The 19,962-nt window shown below is 38.6% G+C and overlaps 1 protein-coding gene across 4 annotated transcripts in view; it reads left to right on the forward strand.

Moving 5' to 3' along the window:
* Positions 1-19,962, forward strand: part of PRKAR2A (protein kinase cAMP-dependent type II regulatory subunit alpha) — a 72,475-nt gene that overhangs the window by 12,584 nt on the left and 39,929 nt on the right. For all 4 annotated transcript variants that reach the window (XR_014064187.1, XM_081525610.1, XM_081525611.1 and 1 more), the window contains exon 2: positions 16,975-17,010. Coding sequence is in view for 3 of the 4 variants with exons in the window: in XM_081525610.1 (XP_081381736.1) it covers positions 16,975-17,010 (36 nt within the window). In the remaining variant the exon portion in view is untranslated. The remainder of the gene's footprint in view (positions 1-16,974; positions 17,011-19,962) is intronic.

Genomic DNA, 19,962 nt, shown 5'->3' on the forward strand with positions numbered 1-19,962 from the left:
CCAGAAAAACCAACCATGTAGTTAGAACATTGGAGCTTTGAGCCAATCTGACCTCTGGGGAAAGTTGAGGGACTGGAGATTGAATTTAAGGTTGTAGCCCATGATTCAGTCAGTCGTATCTGTGGAATGAAACCCCAATAAAGCTCTAAACATCAAAGCTTGGGGGAACTTCCTGGTTGATGATATGCTGGGAAGGTGAAGCACCCTGATTCTGTGAGAAGAGACAGGGAAACTCTGTGTTCAGGACCCTCCCAGACTGTGCTCTGTGTGTATCTTCATTTAGCTAATACTGATTTGTATCCTTTATAATAAAACTATAATAATAGGTATGTGCTTGCTTGTGTGTGTTCAGTCATCTAACTGTTTGCAACCCATTGACTATAGCCCATCAGGCTCCTCTGTCCATGGAATTTTCCAGGCAAGAATACTGGAGTGGGTTGCCATTTCCTTCTCCAGGGGATCTTCCCAACCCAGGGATCGAACCCACATCTCCTGTGTCTCCTGCATTCTCAGGTGGATTCTTTACCTGCTGAACTATCAGGGAAACCCCCAGGAATAGGTGTGTGTGAGTGCGTGCTCAGTTGTATCTGATTCTTTGTGACCCCGTGGACTCTGGCCTGCCAGGCTTCCCTGTCCATGGAGTTATTCAGGCAAAAATACTGGAGTGGGTTGCCATTTCCTAAAGTTCTGTGAGTTGTTTTAGCAAGTCAAACCTGAGAGTTGTGGGAACCTGTGAATTTGTAGCCAGTTGGTTGGACATGTTGGTGGCCCAGGACCACCAAAGTGCAACTAGCAACTGGAGTAAAGGCAGTCTTGTTGGGGACCATGTCCCTGAACCGTGGACTCTGGTGCTACTCTGAGTGGTTAGCATCAGAATTGTATTGAAGTTTACCAGTTGGTGTCAGAATAGTTTTATATTCCTGTTATAATTCAACTTTAATTAGTGGCCAGATGTGAGTTGATGAGGTGATAGACCCAAGAAGGGGGGCATGGGTTTTAGTCCTTTCTGGCCCACTTATTAGGGCTTCATTCATTCAGTCCATCTACATTTAGTGTCTGTGTATGACAAAGTCTGTGCCAGATGAAAGGTAGTAGGAATGTCCCCATACTTATTCCTTAGGAGTTTTTAATGTAATGTAGTAGACACATGGAATTTTTGCATTCTATGGTAGAGAAGGAATCTCAGCTCTTGGAATGGCATTTTCATTCTTTGGCAGGATGTTGGGGCTGGGTTAGAGACGGGTTTTCTAGGCAGTGGGTACTTTAGGACCAGAGAGATGTCCAGTGGATGGGGACAGGGGGTTGTGGGTGTCAATGGTTGTTTCAGAATAAATGACTCTGTTTACTGGCTGGATGTGTGTATTAGGGCAGTGTTTTTTCAGAGAGGGTGAATGGACCACTGTATCAGAATTTCTCTGTCCCCTGGTTCCCCCATCCCCTCCTAGGAATGCTGGTTTTCTTTTCTACCTTTTTTTTAATAATGGAAAATGTCGATGAGTGACAATAGTAAAATGAATAGTGTAATAACCCCCTCATCTATTTATCCCCAACTCTGTTAACTCTTGACTGGTGACTTGATTTATAGTGTTTGCTAATTTCTCTTGGAGAGTCTTTACCCATGTATTTACTATACCAGTATCAAGCTACCACACAGTTGCACTGAACAAGAAGTTAGGTAAAGATTTTCAGAATCAGTTCTCCTGACCCCAGCTCATGACTCAGACCACCTTCCTTTTTGATTACTTTTTTTAAATATCAAAAATAATTTTATCCATAAGTATTTAGGTTTATGTCCCTCAGAACTAGTTTTAAAAATATACCCACAAAACTTTTATCATATCTAAAATAATTAACAATAATTCGTTAGTATCAAATATTCAATCTATGTTCTCACTTCTCCACACATCTTCAGATAAGGTCAATAATTACATTTGATTGCCTTATCTCTTAAGCCTCTTTTAGTCTGTAGGATCTTTCTTGATCTCTCTCTTGTTTCCTTGGAAGATTATTTGTAGAATAAAGTTTATTTTGTAGAGTTTTACTGATTGCATCCCCATGATGTTTGCATCAAAGTTCCCCATCCCCTGTTTTTCCTCTCATTTCATAATTGGCACTAGAGCAGTGGTTTTCAAATGAGGTTCCAGGATCAGCAACATCAGCATCATCTGGGAAACTTATTAGAAATACAGGTTCTTAGCTTCACTCCAGGCCTGTTGAATCAGAAAGTCTGAAGAAGAGGCCTTCAGTCTTCTCTATGATTCTGATGTATCCTAAAGTTTGAGAACCATTGCTACGTCAGCTTGATCAGATTCAGGTTTGTCCATCGCCCATCTCACTGCCTTACCCTCACCAACAATGGTAGGTGTCAGGGAGATGCAGTAGAATGAGGAAGGGACAGACAGTAAAGGTGAGCCGCCAGCCTCCCAGGGAGTGAGGAGCACGGCCCAGCTGCATCTGGTGTCTGAGTTCTACTCAGGAGAAAATTTTACTATCCAGTGGATACCTCCACAGTGCTTTGTCAGACAAACTGCCTTGATCATGAAGAACATTTATTTCTGAATTTGCTGACCTCAAATGCTTAGAAACATCTCTTTATTTTGTATCTTATAAAGTCTCACTATGCGGAGAGTTATCATCTGCATGTTACTTAGTTTCTATAGGTGGTCAGCATGAATACTTTTTAGACTTCTCTCCTTGCTATAGAAAAATACAAATGTTCCAACTTTGCCTGCTTCCTTTCCAGTTGACTTCCTTTAGTTCATTGAATGTATTATAATTTTACCCCACAAAATCAAGATGAGTTCAGTCACAAAAGTGGCAAAGTGGTAGAAACAGTTATAAAGTAGTTAATACTTTTTAAAAAGCTCATTCCATGTAAAATTGTTTTTCTATTAAATGAAAAAGAAGTGAGAAGCTGGTCATTCGGGATGAGAGTCTTCAAGAAAAAAGATTAAATAGAGCATGGCTGTAAAAAGGTAGAGCACATCTGCTCGGTCCGACTCCATTTCTGGTCAGCATCACTAGCCTCAGCACTTCCTTCAGTGTCCATCTCAGTGGTATCCAGGCCAGAAAGTTGGGTGTCCTGTGCCCTCACTGCAGTTTTTCATTTCTTCACCAAGTAGGCTTGAGAATCAACTCAATTAGATTTTAGTGTTTATGGAGGAGTGTTTGTTGATCTTATATAGAAATTCTACTTAATAGAGTATTTGAACAAATTGAACAGAATAGATTGAGAGTACTAAGGTGCCTTTCTGCTTTCACATAATCTTCAACTGCCCAATTTCATATAATAAATAACTTTTTACCTAATTAAACCTTCTTTACGGTTCCTCCTCCAAAGCTGTTTCCCTAAACTTTTGTCTTCAAGAAAAGTATTTGGTGATGCGGGGAGAGAAGGAAATAGAAGCAGAGGTACATCACCATTATACTAAGAATGGCATGGGGAATCAAATTTCATTCTGTTGGGCTACAATTTTAGAAGCCAGGTCTTAAAAATTTCCTGTATCTCAGATTTTGCTCCGAGGTTCTAAGTAGCATGCACAGTAATTCTGGCCTTGAAGGAATGGAAAGAAATGGTAGCAAAGTGCAAGCTAATGAACCAGTTGAACAATGAATTATATTTTCTTGTCAGATGGTGGTTTTTGTCACATCTCCTCCTACTGGATATGTGATACATTTTTCAAAGCAAATGAGAACGTTCAGGATAAGCCATTATTTAATCAGTGATAATGAATATGTCCCTGCAGATGTTTTCACAAATATTTAGATAAACATTTTAACTTTAGTGTTTCTAAAGAAAAATAAATGATCAAAGTAGCTTCTGCTTATTATCAGTAATTGTAACAGATAATCCTTTGAAGAACAAAGATTCAAGGCCAGCAAGAAAGCAATTATTGTGAAGTCCAGACTGGCTTACTGATCATGGACTTGAGAACTGTTTTTCAGCATCAAGTCACAGAGGAGAGGAGTGAGGACTTTTTTTTTTAAGATGATGGTGAATAAAATCTTGTTCGTTCTTCAGAAATAAGAATTTTTAGCAGTAATAAATAAAACTGTTTACATCAGTCATTAGAAATGCAAATCAAAACCATGATGAGATACTACTTTATACCCACTGATATAACAATAAAAAAGATATTAACAAGTGTTGACCAGGATATGGAAGAACTGGAACCCTCCCATCCTGCTAGTAGGAGTGGAAAATGGAAAACAATCTGGCAGTTCCTCAAAAACTTAAGTTTGGAGTTACCATACAATCCACCAATTTCACTCCTAGATGTATACCCAAGAGAAGTGAAAACATGTGTAAAATGTGTATACATGAAGGTTCATAGTAATGTTATTCTTAATAGCCAAAAAGTGGACAAAACCCAGATGTTCACCAGCTGATGAATGGATAAACAAATGTGGTATATCCATACAATGAAACTATCTGACAACAAAAAGAAATGAAGTACTAAAAGATGATATGAAAGGCCACATACTGTATTCTACTTACACAAAATGTCCAGAAAAGGCAAATCTATAGAGACAGTAAATTACTGATTGCCTAGGGCCAAGGGGATTGAGGGGAATGGGGAGGGAGTGCTGATGGATGTAGGGTTTCTTTTTGAGGTGTTGAAAAAGATCTAAAATTGATTATAGTAATGGAGACACAATTCTTTGAATATACTAAAAACCGTTGTATACTATAAATGGTTAACTATGTGGTATGTGAATTATATCTCAATAAGGCTATCACATTAAGAAAAAGCTATTTTTTTCTTCCCATCTTATCTCTAGCTATTGCAATCCCAGGCCCCCCCAAGAGGTTAAGCTATGGCCAAGTACAGTTATGGTTACTTCCATTTTTCTTTATATTGACTCAGTCTTTGTACTTAGAGTGAACTTAAGTGGAAAAAAAAGTTTTTAAAAGAACTGTTAATGCTGATCTTAGAAAAAGTACTCAGTTTTGGACCAGGTTCATCAGTAAATTTTGATTAGTTGGTAAGTACTAATATTTGATAAACTGAATTAGTCTCACGTCCAGATTTCAGATGCAGATTTCTACCAGGGGCTTTAAACGTCATTTAAAAAGACATTTTAGACATTTCAAGAAAGAAGGTGCTTTTACACAGTTACACTGATGTGAGTGTTACCCAGCTACCCTTCTGGCTGATTTTGGATGTTGTCCTTCCATGGCTACCTGTATGGCTGAGAGCGTGGGCTGTGAAGCTAAGAGCGCCTGCACTCAGTCTGGTTCCACCTTTGTTAGTAGAATGAGTTATTTAACCTTTCTTGCCTTGGATTCTTTATCTAAGTGTAATAGTACCTCATAAGTTTATGTACTTAATGACTTCATAAGTACAATCAGTCAGTTCAGTCGCTCAGTTGTGTCCGACTCTTTGCGACCCCATGAATCGCAGCACGCCAGGCCTCCCTGTCCATCACCAACTCCCGGAGTCTACCCAAACTCACGTCCATCGAGTCAGTGATGCTATCCAGCCATCTCCTCCTCTGTCATCCCCTTCTCCTCTTGCCCCCAATCCTTCCCAGCATCAGAGTCTTTTCCAATGGATCAACTCTTCGCATGAGGTGGCCAAAGTATTGGAGTTTCAGCTTCAACATCAGTCCTTCCAATGAACACCCAGGACTGATCTCCTTTAGGATGGACTGGTTGGATCTTCTTGCAGTCCAAGGGACTCTCAACAGTCTTCTCCAACACCACAGTTCAAAAGCATCAATTCTTCAGTGCTCAGTTTTCTTCACAGTCCAACTCTCGCATCCATACATGACTACTGGAAAAACCATAGCCTTGACTAGACAGACCTTTGTTGGCAAAGTAATGTCTCTGCTTTTTAATATGCTATCTAGGTTGGCCATAACTTTCCTTCCAAGGAGTAAGCGTCTTTTAATTTCATGGCTGCAACCACCATCTGCAGTGATTTTCGAGCCCCAAAAAATAAAGTCAGCCACTGTTTCCACTATTTCCCATGAAGTGATGGGACCAGATGCCATGATCTTAGTTTTCTGAATGTTGAGCTTTAAGCCAACTTTTTCACTCTCCTCTTTCACTTTCATCAAGAGGCTCATAAAGTTTGTATCAGAGTTAAGTGACTTAATAACTATGAAGTGTTCAGGGCAGATCTTGGCACATAACTTTTTTTTTTTTTCTTTGACCAAGCATGTGGGATCTTAGTTCCCTGACCAGGGATCAAATTGTGCCCCCTACATTGGGAATTCAGAGACTTAACCACTGGACCACCAGGGAAGTCCCATCCTGGCACATAAATGTTATATGTTTTTTTTTTATTTCATCTCCATAATTTCCAGCATTGTTTGTTATCTGGATCAGCAAAATTTCCTTTTGGCTTCTGTATTGACTAAGATTAGGTTTTTTGGATATATATCTGAAGAAAACGGAAACATTAATTTGGAAAGATACTTCTGTGTTCACAGGAGCATTCTTTACATTAGCCAAGATACGGAAGCAACCTAGGTGTCCATCAGCCAATGAATGTAGATAAAGATGTGGTGCAGGGACTTCCCTGGTGGTTGAGTGGTTAAGACTGCATTTTCTCATGTAGGGGACACAGGTTCCATTCTTGGTTGGGGAACTGAGATCCCACATGAATCACGGCCCCCCAAAAAAGATGTGATGTATACATACACACACACACCCCCAGTGGAATATTAGCCATAAAAATGAATGAAATTTTGTCATTTGCAGTAGCATGGATGGACCTGCTACTGGAAGGTATTATGCTCAGTGAAATAAGTCAGACTGAGAGGCAAATACGGTATGTTTTAACTTATATGTGGAATCTAAAAAATAAAGCAAATGAATAAATATAACAAAACAGAAACAGACTCACAGATATAGAGAATTGGTGGTTACCAGTGGGGAGAGGGCTGATGGAAGAGGGGCAAGATAGGGGAAGGGAATTAAAAGGTACAGACTACTAGGTATAAAGTAAATAAGATAACGAGGATGTAATGTGTGGCACGAGAAATATAGCCAATGTTTTGCAGTAACTTTAAATGGATATAGTCTATAAAATTTATTGAATCATTGTGGTGTTATACAGCTGAAAGTGCAAGTCGCTCAGTCGTGTCCAACTCTGTGAGTCCATGGAATTCTCCAGGCCAGAATACTGCAGTGGGTAACCTTTCCCTTCTCCAGGGGATCTTCCCAACCCAGGGATCAAACCCAGGTCTCCCACTTTGCAGGCGGATTCTTCACCAGCTGAGCCACAAGGGAAGCCCATTATACAGCTGAAACTAATGTAATATTATAAAGCAACTGTACTTCAGTTTCAAAAAGATAAGGTTTGTCTGTAAGTGGCAAAAAATCGGCAGCCTGAAGTTCAGGACCAGTAGGACAGGGAGCTTCATGAGGTTAGGGATCCAGGTCATCCTGTCCTGCTACTTTGCAAGCCTTTTCCTATTCTTTTCCAGAGTTGAAAGTCAAAGGGTAATTAAAACACATAGAATTCATAGTGTAAGTGTGTTAAGGTAAAATAAATCTCAGGAGAAATAGCTAAAAGAGTTGATGCAGTTGCCCCTGGGGAGCAGGAATTGCAAGTAGGGAGAGATGGAGTAGAAGAGGGCTCTGTTTTATTGATGATGTTTTCTTCGTTATAGTCTTATAGTACTAATTGGCTTTTAAATTTGGGACATGTTAAACTTTGATGACAAGATTCTTAGAAAATTAGGATTATTCCATATAATGATTGTCAAACTTTTTTTTTGCTTAACAGTATATCTGTCTTGAAAGTCTCCCTGGCAGTTCATGTAGGTCTGTGGCACCCTAAATTTTAATGTCTGCATAGAAGTTCATACTCTAGCTATACTAGTATTTCCTTAACTTCTTTTTCTAGACAACTTTTCAGTTTTTCTATTACCTACAATACTATAGTGATTATAGTATTACATATAGTATTTTATATACATATATAAAACATATTCCTAGAAGTGGAATTATTGCTAGGTCAAAGGCAGGTCACAGTAAAAATTTTGACAGAAACTGCCAGATTTTCTTCCAAAATTTTGAGATCACTCTGATGACTGTGTGGGTAATAGATTGATGTAGAGCAAAATGGGCTGTGGGAAGACAGGTTTGGAGGCTGTTGCAATCATCCTGGCAAGAAATGATGCCCTTCAGGCTAGGGTGGATATGGAGAAAGGTAGACTGATTCAAGAAACAAAGTGGGTGGGAGAACAGATGGAATTATTAATGAAGCAGATGTGAGTAATGAAAGAAAGGAAGGAGTCAGGATGATTCAGGTGGACCCGTGACATCAATTAGAGTTGTCATGTGAGATGAAACTTGCTTGCCATGACCAGATTAGATGAATTCATAAATACTTTTCCACTCTGACATTTTATAACTTGGGGATCCATGACAGCACCCTTGTTTATAGATTGAATGAAGCACATATTGAATACTTTTTCTTTTATAATTGTAGGTGTATAACTTCAGTTGATGTTGTTATGGAGCAAACATTGAATTTATCACTAAACATTATAGATTTTAATCTTCTGTAAATCTCTAGACTCCTTTTATTTTCCTTCTGTCTGCAGCCACACATCTGACCAGTGCACTGCCTCCTTCCACCAGCTGCAGTCAAGAGTGATCTTTATAAAATCCAGTCTGTGATGACTCCCTTTGCTCCAGTTTCTTCATACTGAACAGAAATGCTGTGTCCACAGCTGATCCACTCACAAGGATCATTTCCAAGTGGTTCTCTCCAACTCCACCTTGTCTGGGGGTGTCTGAACCCCCATCCTCTTTCCATTGGTTTTACAGGTGTTCAAGACTGTGGGGAAGTAGAGAGCCCTCGGGTGGGGAATCAGTGGAGCAAAGGGACGGATATTTGATACTAGAAGACTTTCCTGCCACTCCTTAGTATTGGAATAGGGAATCCTTTCTTTCCTCTTCTCAACTGGTACTTCATCTCTCATTAAGGCTTGGTCACTCTTCTCTATATATTCCCTTCTGGGTTTTGCAGTCACATCCAAGGAAATCTTTATCAGGTTAAATCTTTGTTCCTGCTCTTCTCCCCCAGCTGAACAAAAAAGAAAAGACACAGAAATAACTATAGTTTATTACTTCTGAATATGGCTCTGCCACAGGATGGCTTCCAAAATGACCCTTGCTCACCTCTTCTCCCTCATCTGTGTGTTCCTTTCCCACGTTGCTCATGCCATATCATATGTCTTTCATTTCCCCAAATCCTAAGTTCACTCAGCTTCCACCCCAACCATGCTTAGACCTGACTCTATAGACCCAGACCTTCCTGGGCTTTCTGTAGGCACTCTTCCTATGTGCTCACAGAGCACTCTGTACTTGCCTTTGTTGTAGTATCAATAGATATCATATCATTTTGATGATAATTCTTGGTTACTTTTAGATAGCTCCTAAGATCTTTGTTGGGCCTCCCTTGTGCTCAGCTGGTAAAGACTCTGCCTGCAATGCAGGGCACCTGGGTTCGATCCCAGGGTTCGATCCCTGGGTTGGGAAGATCCCCTGGAGAAGGGAAAGGCTACCCACTCCAGTATTCTGGCCTGGAGAATTCTTTGGACTGTGTAGTCCATGGGATCGCAAAGAGTTGGACACGATTGAGTGACTTTCACTTTCAAGATCTTTGTGGGCAGGAGCCATATCTGAATCACTTTTATTCATATTTTCCTGCTAGATCGCACAGTGCTTGTCATAGAAGGGCTCAGTAATTATTTGTTGAATGAATGAATATGTATTTGGCACCAACCAGTATTGAATGATTTTTATTTAGCTCAAGGATAGAGGAAATAATCAATACAAAAGAATAATATAGAGGAAAATTGTGATTTTAGAAGAGGCTACTTTAATAATAGTTGGAAGCCAGGTTGCAAAAGCCTCAAAAAAAAAGTGGTCGGTTCACAAAACAGCTCATTTGGGAAGTTTGATGTTGAAGGAAAGTATTTACGTGTATTATATAGCTAGAGGCCCTAGCAGGGTCTGATAGGAGTTCTCTGTGGGTAAATTGTGGAAAGATGGATATCAGATGTTGGACAGACTAGAGAAATAGCTCAATGGGATGGACTTCATTATCATCATGTAGTCACAGGTACTGGCAGAAACTACCATACCAGGGCAAACATACTGTTGGAGTTTTTGCTCTAAACTTCAATGACCATGTACCTTGTTCAACCAGCACAAGATTCTACAGAAAGAAAAAGTGAAGAAAGGATAGCAGCGTTCTTTCCCTCTTCTGACCCTCAGAGAAAGCAGAATTAATTTGTGTGTGAACTCGTGGAAGATACTTTCTCTTTTCCTTCTCTTCTCTTTTTTCCTAATTGTGAACCGACAGTGAGTCCTATAGTTTACTGATCGGTTCTCAGAACCCTCGTTGGGTTGTGCTCAGTCCAACTCTTTGCGACCCCACTGACCGCAGCCTGCCAGGCTCTTCTGTCCATGGGATTTTCCTGGCAAGAATAGTGGAGTGGGTTGCCATTCCCTTCTCCAGAGGATCTTCCCAACCCAGGGATTGAACCCAGGCCTCCGGCATTACAGGTAGATTCTTTACCGTCTGAGCTATAGGGCTCTGCCCTGCCCTAATCATGCTTGGGTTTTGTTCTCCAGGCTTTTGTGCCATTTCCTGCCATGAGAAATTCTGTTATCTTGTCTATCATGTTTCAATTTAAGAGAGACTTTGGGAAATGTTTTCAGATTCTCCAGATGTTCTTAATATTTACCACATAAAATATTCTACCTTCTCAAAGAACCATGTTTTAATTTTCAGAGTATGTCTGTGTTTAGAAGTTCATTTAATCAGTAATAATGATTTTTAGTTTCCATTGAGACTGCATTTGTTAATATTTTTGAGGCACATGTTTTCAGATCAGATAACCTGAATTTTAAGTTTTCCTACTCCCTATCAATATTTGTTTATGATAGGAAAGGAGAGCATTTTAGGCATTGTTTTCTGCTGGAAGATTTTCTCAGATTTACACTGGTTGAATACTTGGATTCACATAAAGTCTGATCTGCTGTGTTTTGAGCTCTCTAAGCAGTGGTGAAATTAGAATGGGTGGTCTCTGACTGCTGTAGTTATTGACTGCATCTTCTGTGTGCCTTGGCATTGTTATCTTCTTCCAACTGCGGCTGTTTCCTCTGACCCTATAAAAGTTTTTAAGATGTGTACTAATTTAAAATGAAATAACACAGATTTATCAGGCAGCATGTCTGGGCCCATTTTGTTTACCTTTTCATCCACACAGTCATCCATTCAAGCTAAATGCCTTAAGTCTCTGTTTTTAATTACATTTTACACTGCAAGTCAATTTTTTTTTTAACACTTTTGAACTCTTTCAGTTAGTGGGAATGCTTTAGGAATTTTATTTTATTTTTTTTTTAATTTATGGTTTATTTTCTTGGAAAATACAAAACATTCAGTTGGGAAGAGTAACATTCTATGAACATCATCCATTATTTAACACTTTTGGCATCATGTTTTAGATGGAAATGGTTTATTTTAAAGTTGACAGCTTTAACAGAAAGATCATTCTTGTTGATTTCTGTCCTAATAATTATGTAAATTTCTCTTTGCTGATTATATATTTCTTTTCAGTTCTGAGATGATCAGCTGTTAAGGAAGCTACTTAAGAGTGATTCAGTAAAACAAAACAAAACAATTTAAATGCATGTGGAAGGTAGGCCCAGTATATGACTTAAAGGAGCATTTTACATTCACAATGTTTACTAAAATAATTGCTCTATTCTGAAGGATGTCGGAAATGAGAAATGCTATTTAAACAATTTTAATTTTGTGTATTCAAGTTTTGAAAACAGAGCTTTGCTTGTTCTTGTCAACTGCTTGCTGATGGGTCCTTGATGTCCATAGTTCTATTTCAGCTTCAATTCTGAAAATGGTTGTATTACATTTCACAATAATAGAGCTAGTAGCCAGAGGGCTAAGTGTTTGCAAATAGCTTCATCTGCTTTGCTTCTTCCTTCCATTTATTTTTTTTTTTCTTTTTTTCTTTTTTTTTTTTTTTAATAAATTTATTTATTTTAGTTGGGGGCTAATTACTTTACAATATTGTAATAGTTTTTGCCATACATTGACATGAATCAGCCATGGGTTTACATGTGTTCCCCTTCCTGGACCCCCCACCCACCTCCCTCCCCATCCCATCCCTCTGGGTCATCCCATTGCCCCGGCCCTGAGCCCTTGTCTCATGCATCGAACATGGAATGGTGTTCTGTTTCACATACGATAATATACATGTTTCAATGCTATTCTCCCAGAACGTCCCACCCTCACCTTCTCCCTCAGAGTCCATAAAATTGTTCCATGCATCTGTGTCTCTACCATCTTTCAAATTCCATATATATGCATTAGTATACTGTATTGTTGTTTTTCTTTCTGGCTTACTTCACTCTGTATAATGGGCTCCAGTTTCATCCATCTCAGTAGAACCGATTCAAATGTATTTTTTTTAATGGCTGAGTAATATTCCATCGTGTATATGTACCACAGCTTCCTTATCCATTCGTCTGCTGATGGACATCTAGGTTGCTTCCATGTCCTGGCTATTGTAAACAGTGCTGCAATGAACATTGGGGTACACGCGTCTCTTTCAATTCTGGTTTCCTCGGTGTATATGCCCAGCAGTGGGATTGCTGGGTCATATGGCAGTTCTATTCCCAGTTTTTTAAGGAATCTCCACACTGTTCTCCATAGTGGCTGTACTAGTTTGCATTCCCACCAACAGTGTAAGAGGGTTCCCTTTTCTCCACACCCTCTCCAGCATTTATTGCTTGTAAACTTTTGGATAGCAGCCATTCTGACTGGTGTGAAATGATACCTCATTGTGGTTTTGATTTGCATTTCTCTAATAATGAGTGATGTTGAGCATCTTTTCATGTGTTTGTTAGCCATCTGTATGTCTTCTTTGGAGAAATGTCTGTTTAGTTCTTTGGCCCATTTTTTGATTGGGTCGTTTATTTTTCTGGAATTCAGCTGCAGAAGTTGCTTGTATATTTTTGAGATTAATTGTTTGTCTGTTGCTTCGTTTGCTATTATTTTCTCCCATTCTGAAGGCTGTCTTTTCACCTTGCTTATAGTTTCCTTTGTTGTGCAAAAGCTTTTAATTTTAATTAGGTCCCATTTGTTTATTTTTGCTTTTATTTCCAATATTCTGGGAGGTGGGTCATGGAGGATCCTGCTGTGATTTATGTCGGAGAGTGTTTTGCCTATGTTTTCCTCTAGGAGTTTTATAGTTTCTGGTCTTACGTTTAGATCTTTAATCCATTTTGAGTTTATTTTTGTGTACGGTGTTAGGAAGTGTTCTAGTTTCATTCTTTTACAAGTGGTTGACCAGTTTTCCCAGCACCACTTGTTAAAGAGATTGTCTTTTCTCCATTGTATATTCTTGCCTCCTTTGTCGAAGATAAGGTGTCCATATGTGCGTGGGTTTATTTCTGGGCTTTCTATTTTGTTCCATTGATCTATATTTCTATCTTTGTGCCAGTACCATACTGTCTTGATGACTGTGGCTTTGTAGTAGAGCCTGAAGTCAGGCAGGTTGATTCCTCCAGTTCCATTCTTCTTCCTCAAGATTGCTTTGGCTATTCGAGGTTTCTTATATTTCCATACAAATTGTGAGATGATTTGTTCTAGTTCTGTGAAAAATACCATTGGTAGCTTGATAGGGATTGCATTGAATCTATAGATTGCTTTGGGTAGTATACTCATTTTCACTATATTAATTCTTCCAATCCATGAACACGGTATATTTCTCCATCTGTTTGTGTCCTCTTTGATTTCTTTCATCAGTGTTTTATAGTTTTCTATATATAAGTCTTTTGTTTCTTTAGGTAGATATATTCCTAAGTATTTTATTGTTTTTGTTGCAATGGTGAATGGTATTGTTTCCTTAATTTCTCTTTCTGTTTTCTCATTCTTGGAGTATAGGAATGCAAGGGATTTCTGTGTGTTAATTTTATATCCTGCAACTTTACTATATTCATTGATCAACTCTAGTAATTTTCTAGTAGAGTCTTTAGGGTTTTCTATGTAGAGGATCATGTCATCTGCAAACAGTGAGAGTTTTACTTCTTCTTTTCCTATCTGTATTCCTTTTATTTCTTTTTCAGCTCTGATTGCTGTGGCCAAAACTTCCAAAACTATGTTGAATAGTAGTGGTGAGAGTGGGCATCCTTGCCTTGTTCCTGACTTTAGGGGAAATGCTTTCAATTTTTCACCATTGAGGATAATGTTTGCTGTGGGTTTGTCATATATAGCTTTTATTATGTTGAGATATGTTCCTTCTATTCCTGCTTTCTGGAGGGTTTTTATCATAAATGGATGCTGAATTTTGTCAAAGGCTTTTTCTGCATCTATTGAGATAACCATATGGTTTTTTTCTTTCAATTTGTTAATGTGGTGTATTACATTGATTGATTTGCGGATGTTAAAAAAACCTTGCATTCCTGGGATAAAGCCCACTTGGTCATGATGTATGATCTTTTTAATATGATGTTGGATTCTGTTTGCTAGAATTTTATTAAGGATTTTTGCATCTATGTTCATCAGTGATATTGGCCTGTAGTTTTCCTTTTTTGTGACATCTTTGTCTGGTTTTGGAATTAGGGTGATGGTGGCCTCATAGAATGAGTTTGGAAGTTTACCATCTTCTGCAATTTTCTGGAAGAGTTTGAGTAGGATAGGTGTTAGCTCTTCTCTAAATTTTTGGTAGAATTCCGCTGTGAAGCCGTCTGGTCCTGGGCTTTTGTTTGCTGGAAGATTTCTGATTACAGTTTCGATTTCCGTGCTTGTGATGGGTCTGTTAAGATCTTCTATTTCTTCCTGGTTCAGTTTTGGAAAGTTATACTTTTCTAAGAATTTGTCCATTTCTTCCAAGTTGTCCATTTTATTGGCATATAGCTGTTGGTAGTGGTCTCTTATGATCCTTTGTATTTCTGTGGAGTCTGTTGTGATCTCTCCATTTTCATTTCTAATTTTGTTGATCTGATTCTTCTCCCGTTGTTTCTTGATGAGTCTGGCTAATGGCTTGTCAATTTTGTTTATCTTCTCAAAAAACCAGCTTTTAGTTTTGTTGATTTTTGCTATGGTCTCTTTTGTTTCTTTTGCATTTATTTCTGCCCTAATTTTTAAGATTTCTTTCCTTCTACTGACCCTGGGGATTTTCATTTCTTCCTTCTCTAGTTGCTTCAGGTGTAGAGTTAGTTGATTTATTTGATTTTTTTCTTGTTTCTTGAGGTACGCCTGTATTGCAAAAAAGATTTTGTCTTTTTTTTTGCATGATAGTTGGAAGTAGTGATTTTAAGTTCACGTTTAAAAATTTTGATTCCTTCTTTATGTCTTTGTTTTAAAAATACAGTTCTTATTTTATGATAGGTCTATAATTTTTCTATCTATCCCTTTGAGGTATCCCCTGATAACACCCATGCTAAATTGTTTCACTGTGTGCTTTATAATTTCAGGTTGTATACTAATATTTGGTGGAGTTTTAATTATGGAAACCCCATGAGACCTGGATTGAGAGCTAATGCTGGTGTATTTTCATCTGTTTACCTGAGTGATGAGACTTGTATTTTTAAATGATCAAAGGCAACTCTCCCACATCCCTCAAGCTTCATAAAATCAGGGATCTTTATTTTATTCACTAATGTTTTCTAAATTGTCTACTACACTGCATGGCATGTACTAGGTACTCTGTTTATATTTTTAATCCATTCTTTTATTGAGGAAGTAGTGACAGGCTATTGTAGGTACTTTCAGGAACCACTGGGATTTTCTTTTGATTATTTGCCTGTTTGTTCCAGTAACATACCTTTGACCCTGTGCTATGCAAAATGATAATTCTAATCCTATTAAGATGAGCATTTCCCTCCTTCCTGGGTGTATATTTGTTTCAGAAACTTTGCATTAGAGTTTGGCTCGCAGAGCCATCTTCAATTTCTTTTTCAGTAACCCTCAAATTTCTGTTTTTTGGAGACTTATAAGGCATATTTTTAAAATAAAATTAATCCGATTAATCTTCGAAGATAGAAAAACCCACCTTGTTCAAATGATATAGTTCAGAAGTAGGAATTCATATAACCATCAAACACAAGGAATGATAGGTGAGAAGCAGGAAAAATTAGCAAAAAGAAAAATTTTTTTTAACTTAAAGACATGTGATACATTTTTCTAATTAATTCACTGACCATGGGTAGAGAAAACCCATCCATATTGAAGGAGAGTATAACTTAATGGTTCATTTTTTTATTTTAGTGTAATACTCATTAAATTATTTTAAAAGGAAATGTAAATACTATTAGTTAGCAGGTCATGTCGGAGAAGGCAATGGCACCCCACTCCAGTACTCTTGCCTGGAAAATCCCATGGATGGAGGAGCCTGGTAGGCTACAGTCCATGAGGTCGCCAAGAGTCGGACACGGCTGAGCGACTTAACTTTCACTTTTCCCTTTCGTGCACTGGAGAAGGAAATGGCAACCCACTCCAGTATTCTTGCCTGGAGAATCCCGGGGATGGCGGAGCCTGGTGGGCTGCCGTCTATGGGGTCGCACAGAATCGGACACGACTGAAGCGACTTAGCAGCAGCAGCAGGTCATGTAATTATTTTTGAAAGAAGAAAATTTAAATGCTTGATATTGTGACATTACCAGTAAATTTAGACTTCTTACTCATCTGGTGTGATACAAATTAGGTGGAACTTGAATGTGAGCAGAAATAAAATTGCCACTCATGTTAAAGCTGTAAAGAGTTTGTTTTCAAAGACATATATATATTCTTTATGTTGTCTTTATGTAATCATGTTGAACCACTGTCTGTGTTTGATGATGGAAGAATATGAATTGACCCACCACTTGGTATTGAGTTTCCTGGTTCTGCTGTGAAAGATCTTTACAAAAAGGGGAAACAAAGATGGGGTTGTGTGACATAATGATGACTAAATGTTGGGTTTTTTTTTGTTTTGCAGTTCCAATTCCTGGCAGATTTGATCGGCGAGTATCAGGTATGTATTCTTTTTCATAACATACTACTAAAATGCTGTTTTAAGATGGGATTATCTTAAATAAAAATAAGTTCATCTTTTTAATAAAAAGGTAAGTTGATAGCATTATAGAACATTATCAGAATTACCTGTGATGCCTTTGTTCTGTTTCATTTTGTTTTAAATATATATGTGCTTATTTTTAGATTACTATAGTAAGTTTGTCTCTTTTATGTCATTGATATTCTTCCATGTTCATAATTATGGCTTCTAAAAACAACTTTTCATATTACTATTTCTGGCATTCTAGATTATGCTTGCCATTAATTTTTTTTAAGGTTTATTTGTTTTTATTTTTTGGCTGTGCTGGGTCTTTGTTGCTGCCCATGGGCTTTCTCTAGTTGAGGCGAGGGGGCTACTCTGCGTTGTGCACGGGCCTCTCATTGTGGTGGTCTCTCTTGTGAGGCACAGGCTCTAGGGCGCGAGACCTTCAGTAGTGGCAGTTTGTAGGCTCTGGAGCCTGGGCTCAATAGTTGTGGAGCATGGGCTTGGCATGTGCGATCTTCCCAGAGCAGAGATTGAATCCGTGTCTCCTGCATTGGCAGGCGGATTCTTAACCACTGAACCATCAGGGAAGTCAGTCATTAACTTCTTGCTCACGTTGTTGAGCCCCTTATATTACTTCCTCAGTTGTAGCGCTGGGAGTAGCAGTCTCTAGTCAGACACTGAGCATTGCTTTGGCTTCTTCTTTGTACTACTTTCAAGAGACAGTCTAGAAAATAGGCTACAGGGAGAAAGACCCCCTGCCAAGACCTGTCCTTCACCTCTGTCTCACTAATATATAGGCAGTGCTGATTCCTTTCATTTATTTTTTTAAATATATTTTTATATTCTTGACTTACAAATGTACTCCTTTAATTTAGAAGTAAAATAGTGCCTCAGATTGTTTTATTTGGCATTCCTTTGATTATTAACAAAAAATGAATATTTTCCAAATACAGGAAGTCTATTTTTATTGTTTTATGTGCGACTAGTTTAATAATACTTTTCCCATTTAACTGTTGTGATCTAGATAATTTAATTTTGCTCTTTTTTATTGACTCAAAAATTTTGATCTGTGACTGGTACCTTGAATACTTCCTGGAACACAGCAGGTACTCAGTAAATATGTATCAACTATATACATCTCTCTTTATTTCATGATTGTTCTTAAGCTGAGAAGATCCTTATTTTTTCGTAGAGCTGATAAATATGTTTTCTGAAAGTTTTTCTTATAATTAAAATGCTGAGCTTCTGAATATATCTAGTTTATTTGGTCGTACAGTTGGGATGTTAATGTGTTTCAAAATTGCTATGTGAGCTGTGTGTGTCCTGTCATTCTTTCATATCCCCTTGTTTGGGAAAGTTTCTTTATTTTACATTGTCATGTGACCTAACATCTAGTTAGACTCCAAATCTCTTTTCTACTCCTCAGTCCTTTTCTTTGAGAGAATCTGCTCATTTATGTTTTCAGAAAGTTTTTGCTAAGGCTGTTACACCAAAGTTTGTTGAAAGGAGATGGAAGAATGTTGCTTCCTATAAAAAGTCATTTACAGAGATAGGAATTCCCTGGTGGTCCAGTGGTTAGGACTGAGCTTCCACTGCAGGGGGCACAGGTTTGATCCCTGGTTGGGGATGAAAAGGGACTAAGATCCCATATGCCTCGAGGTGCAACCAAAAAAAAGTCATTTATGGAGAGGAAATAGAGTAGGAATTAAGGCTAGTATGAGACTTATGAGCTGCTATCTCCCATTTCTGTTCTTCCCTGCACCTCGTTTTACCCAAAGTTTCATAATAATAGCTGTTGACATCTGTGGGACAGGCCTGGGAAATGGAGAGTGCAGTGACACCTCCTCCAGAGGTCACAGAGGGTCACAGATGAATTGCTGCGTAGGCTCTTTGTCAGTGTGGTTCAGTCCTTGAACTCTGCAGAACTCAGACAAGTGCTTGATATTATCCCTCACCCTTAGCTCTTACAGTCTTATTGAAAAGTTAAAACTTGTTAATATCACTCAAATGTTAAATGAAAATAAAGAATTCTTAACAAAACCAAAAATGATTATGCAGCAGAGAAAATAGCTTGTTAGCAAGAGCTAATGGTTTTTGAGTGCAGGCTGTGTATTTGGTACACATTTTTAAGGTCTTCCTAAATGCCTGTCTTGTGTTGTTGAATATAATCCTCACACTAACACTATGAGTTACATGCTATGATTACCCCATTATACAGGTGGGGAAACTGGGGCAAAGCAGAGGTTACATAACTTGAAACAGTCAAGGTGATAAAATGCCCAAAGATAGCTTAATTCCTAAGTACTAACCTTCCCATCCCTAAGTACCCATTCTTATACCCTCTGGAACTCTTGCTCAGTCTTCAGCTAAATCCCCTGAATTTCTTAGCCCATACTCTGAGTTCGGTCTTCATTTTCCTGATCTAGCTGAAGCTTGGCTTGCCCTGAAGGCTCACTTCTCCTTCACTTTCCTTGTAACACTGATAGCAGATGTGTGAATGTCTCTGTTGTTCCTCCCTGTTGCTTCTAGACCTCTCTCTCTCTCTCCTCCCTTAAGTCCTCAGCCTCAAACCTCACATTATATTCTCCCAGCCACCGCCCCTCCTTGTTTTAGTCCTCTAATAACCCCCAGGTTCCTTCTTCTTTCCACATAGATAATCCTGTAAGTGTCTGGTCCTTCCATTCCTTGACTTCTTCTCCTCCAGGGTTCTGGTCTTCCACCTACTTCAGCCGCTCACTGCCGTGGTTATACTGTGGTAGGACCAGCATCGCAACTCTCCATGTTCTCAATCAGTGATCCAGGTCTCCCACCACTGCCTGCTCTCTTCTAACAGCTCCTTTGCTGTCCTCCTCCAGCTCTCACAACTCACTGATCCTGTCTCCTTTTCATTCGTTCTCCATTCCTCTTTACTAAATTTCTTGATCA

This window comes from Giraffa tippelskirchi, chromosome 9 (assembly GCF_054371585.1).
Source record: "Giraffa tippelskirchi isolate mGirTip1 chromosome 9, T2T-mGirTip1v1.2.pri, whole genome shotgun sequence".
Lineage (NCBI taxonomy): Eukaryota > Metazoa > Chordata > Mammalia > Artiodactyla > Giraffidae > Giraffa > Giraffa tippelskirchi.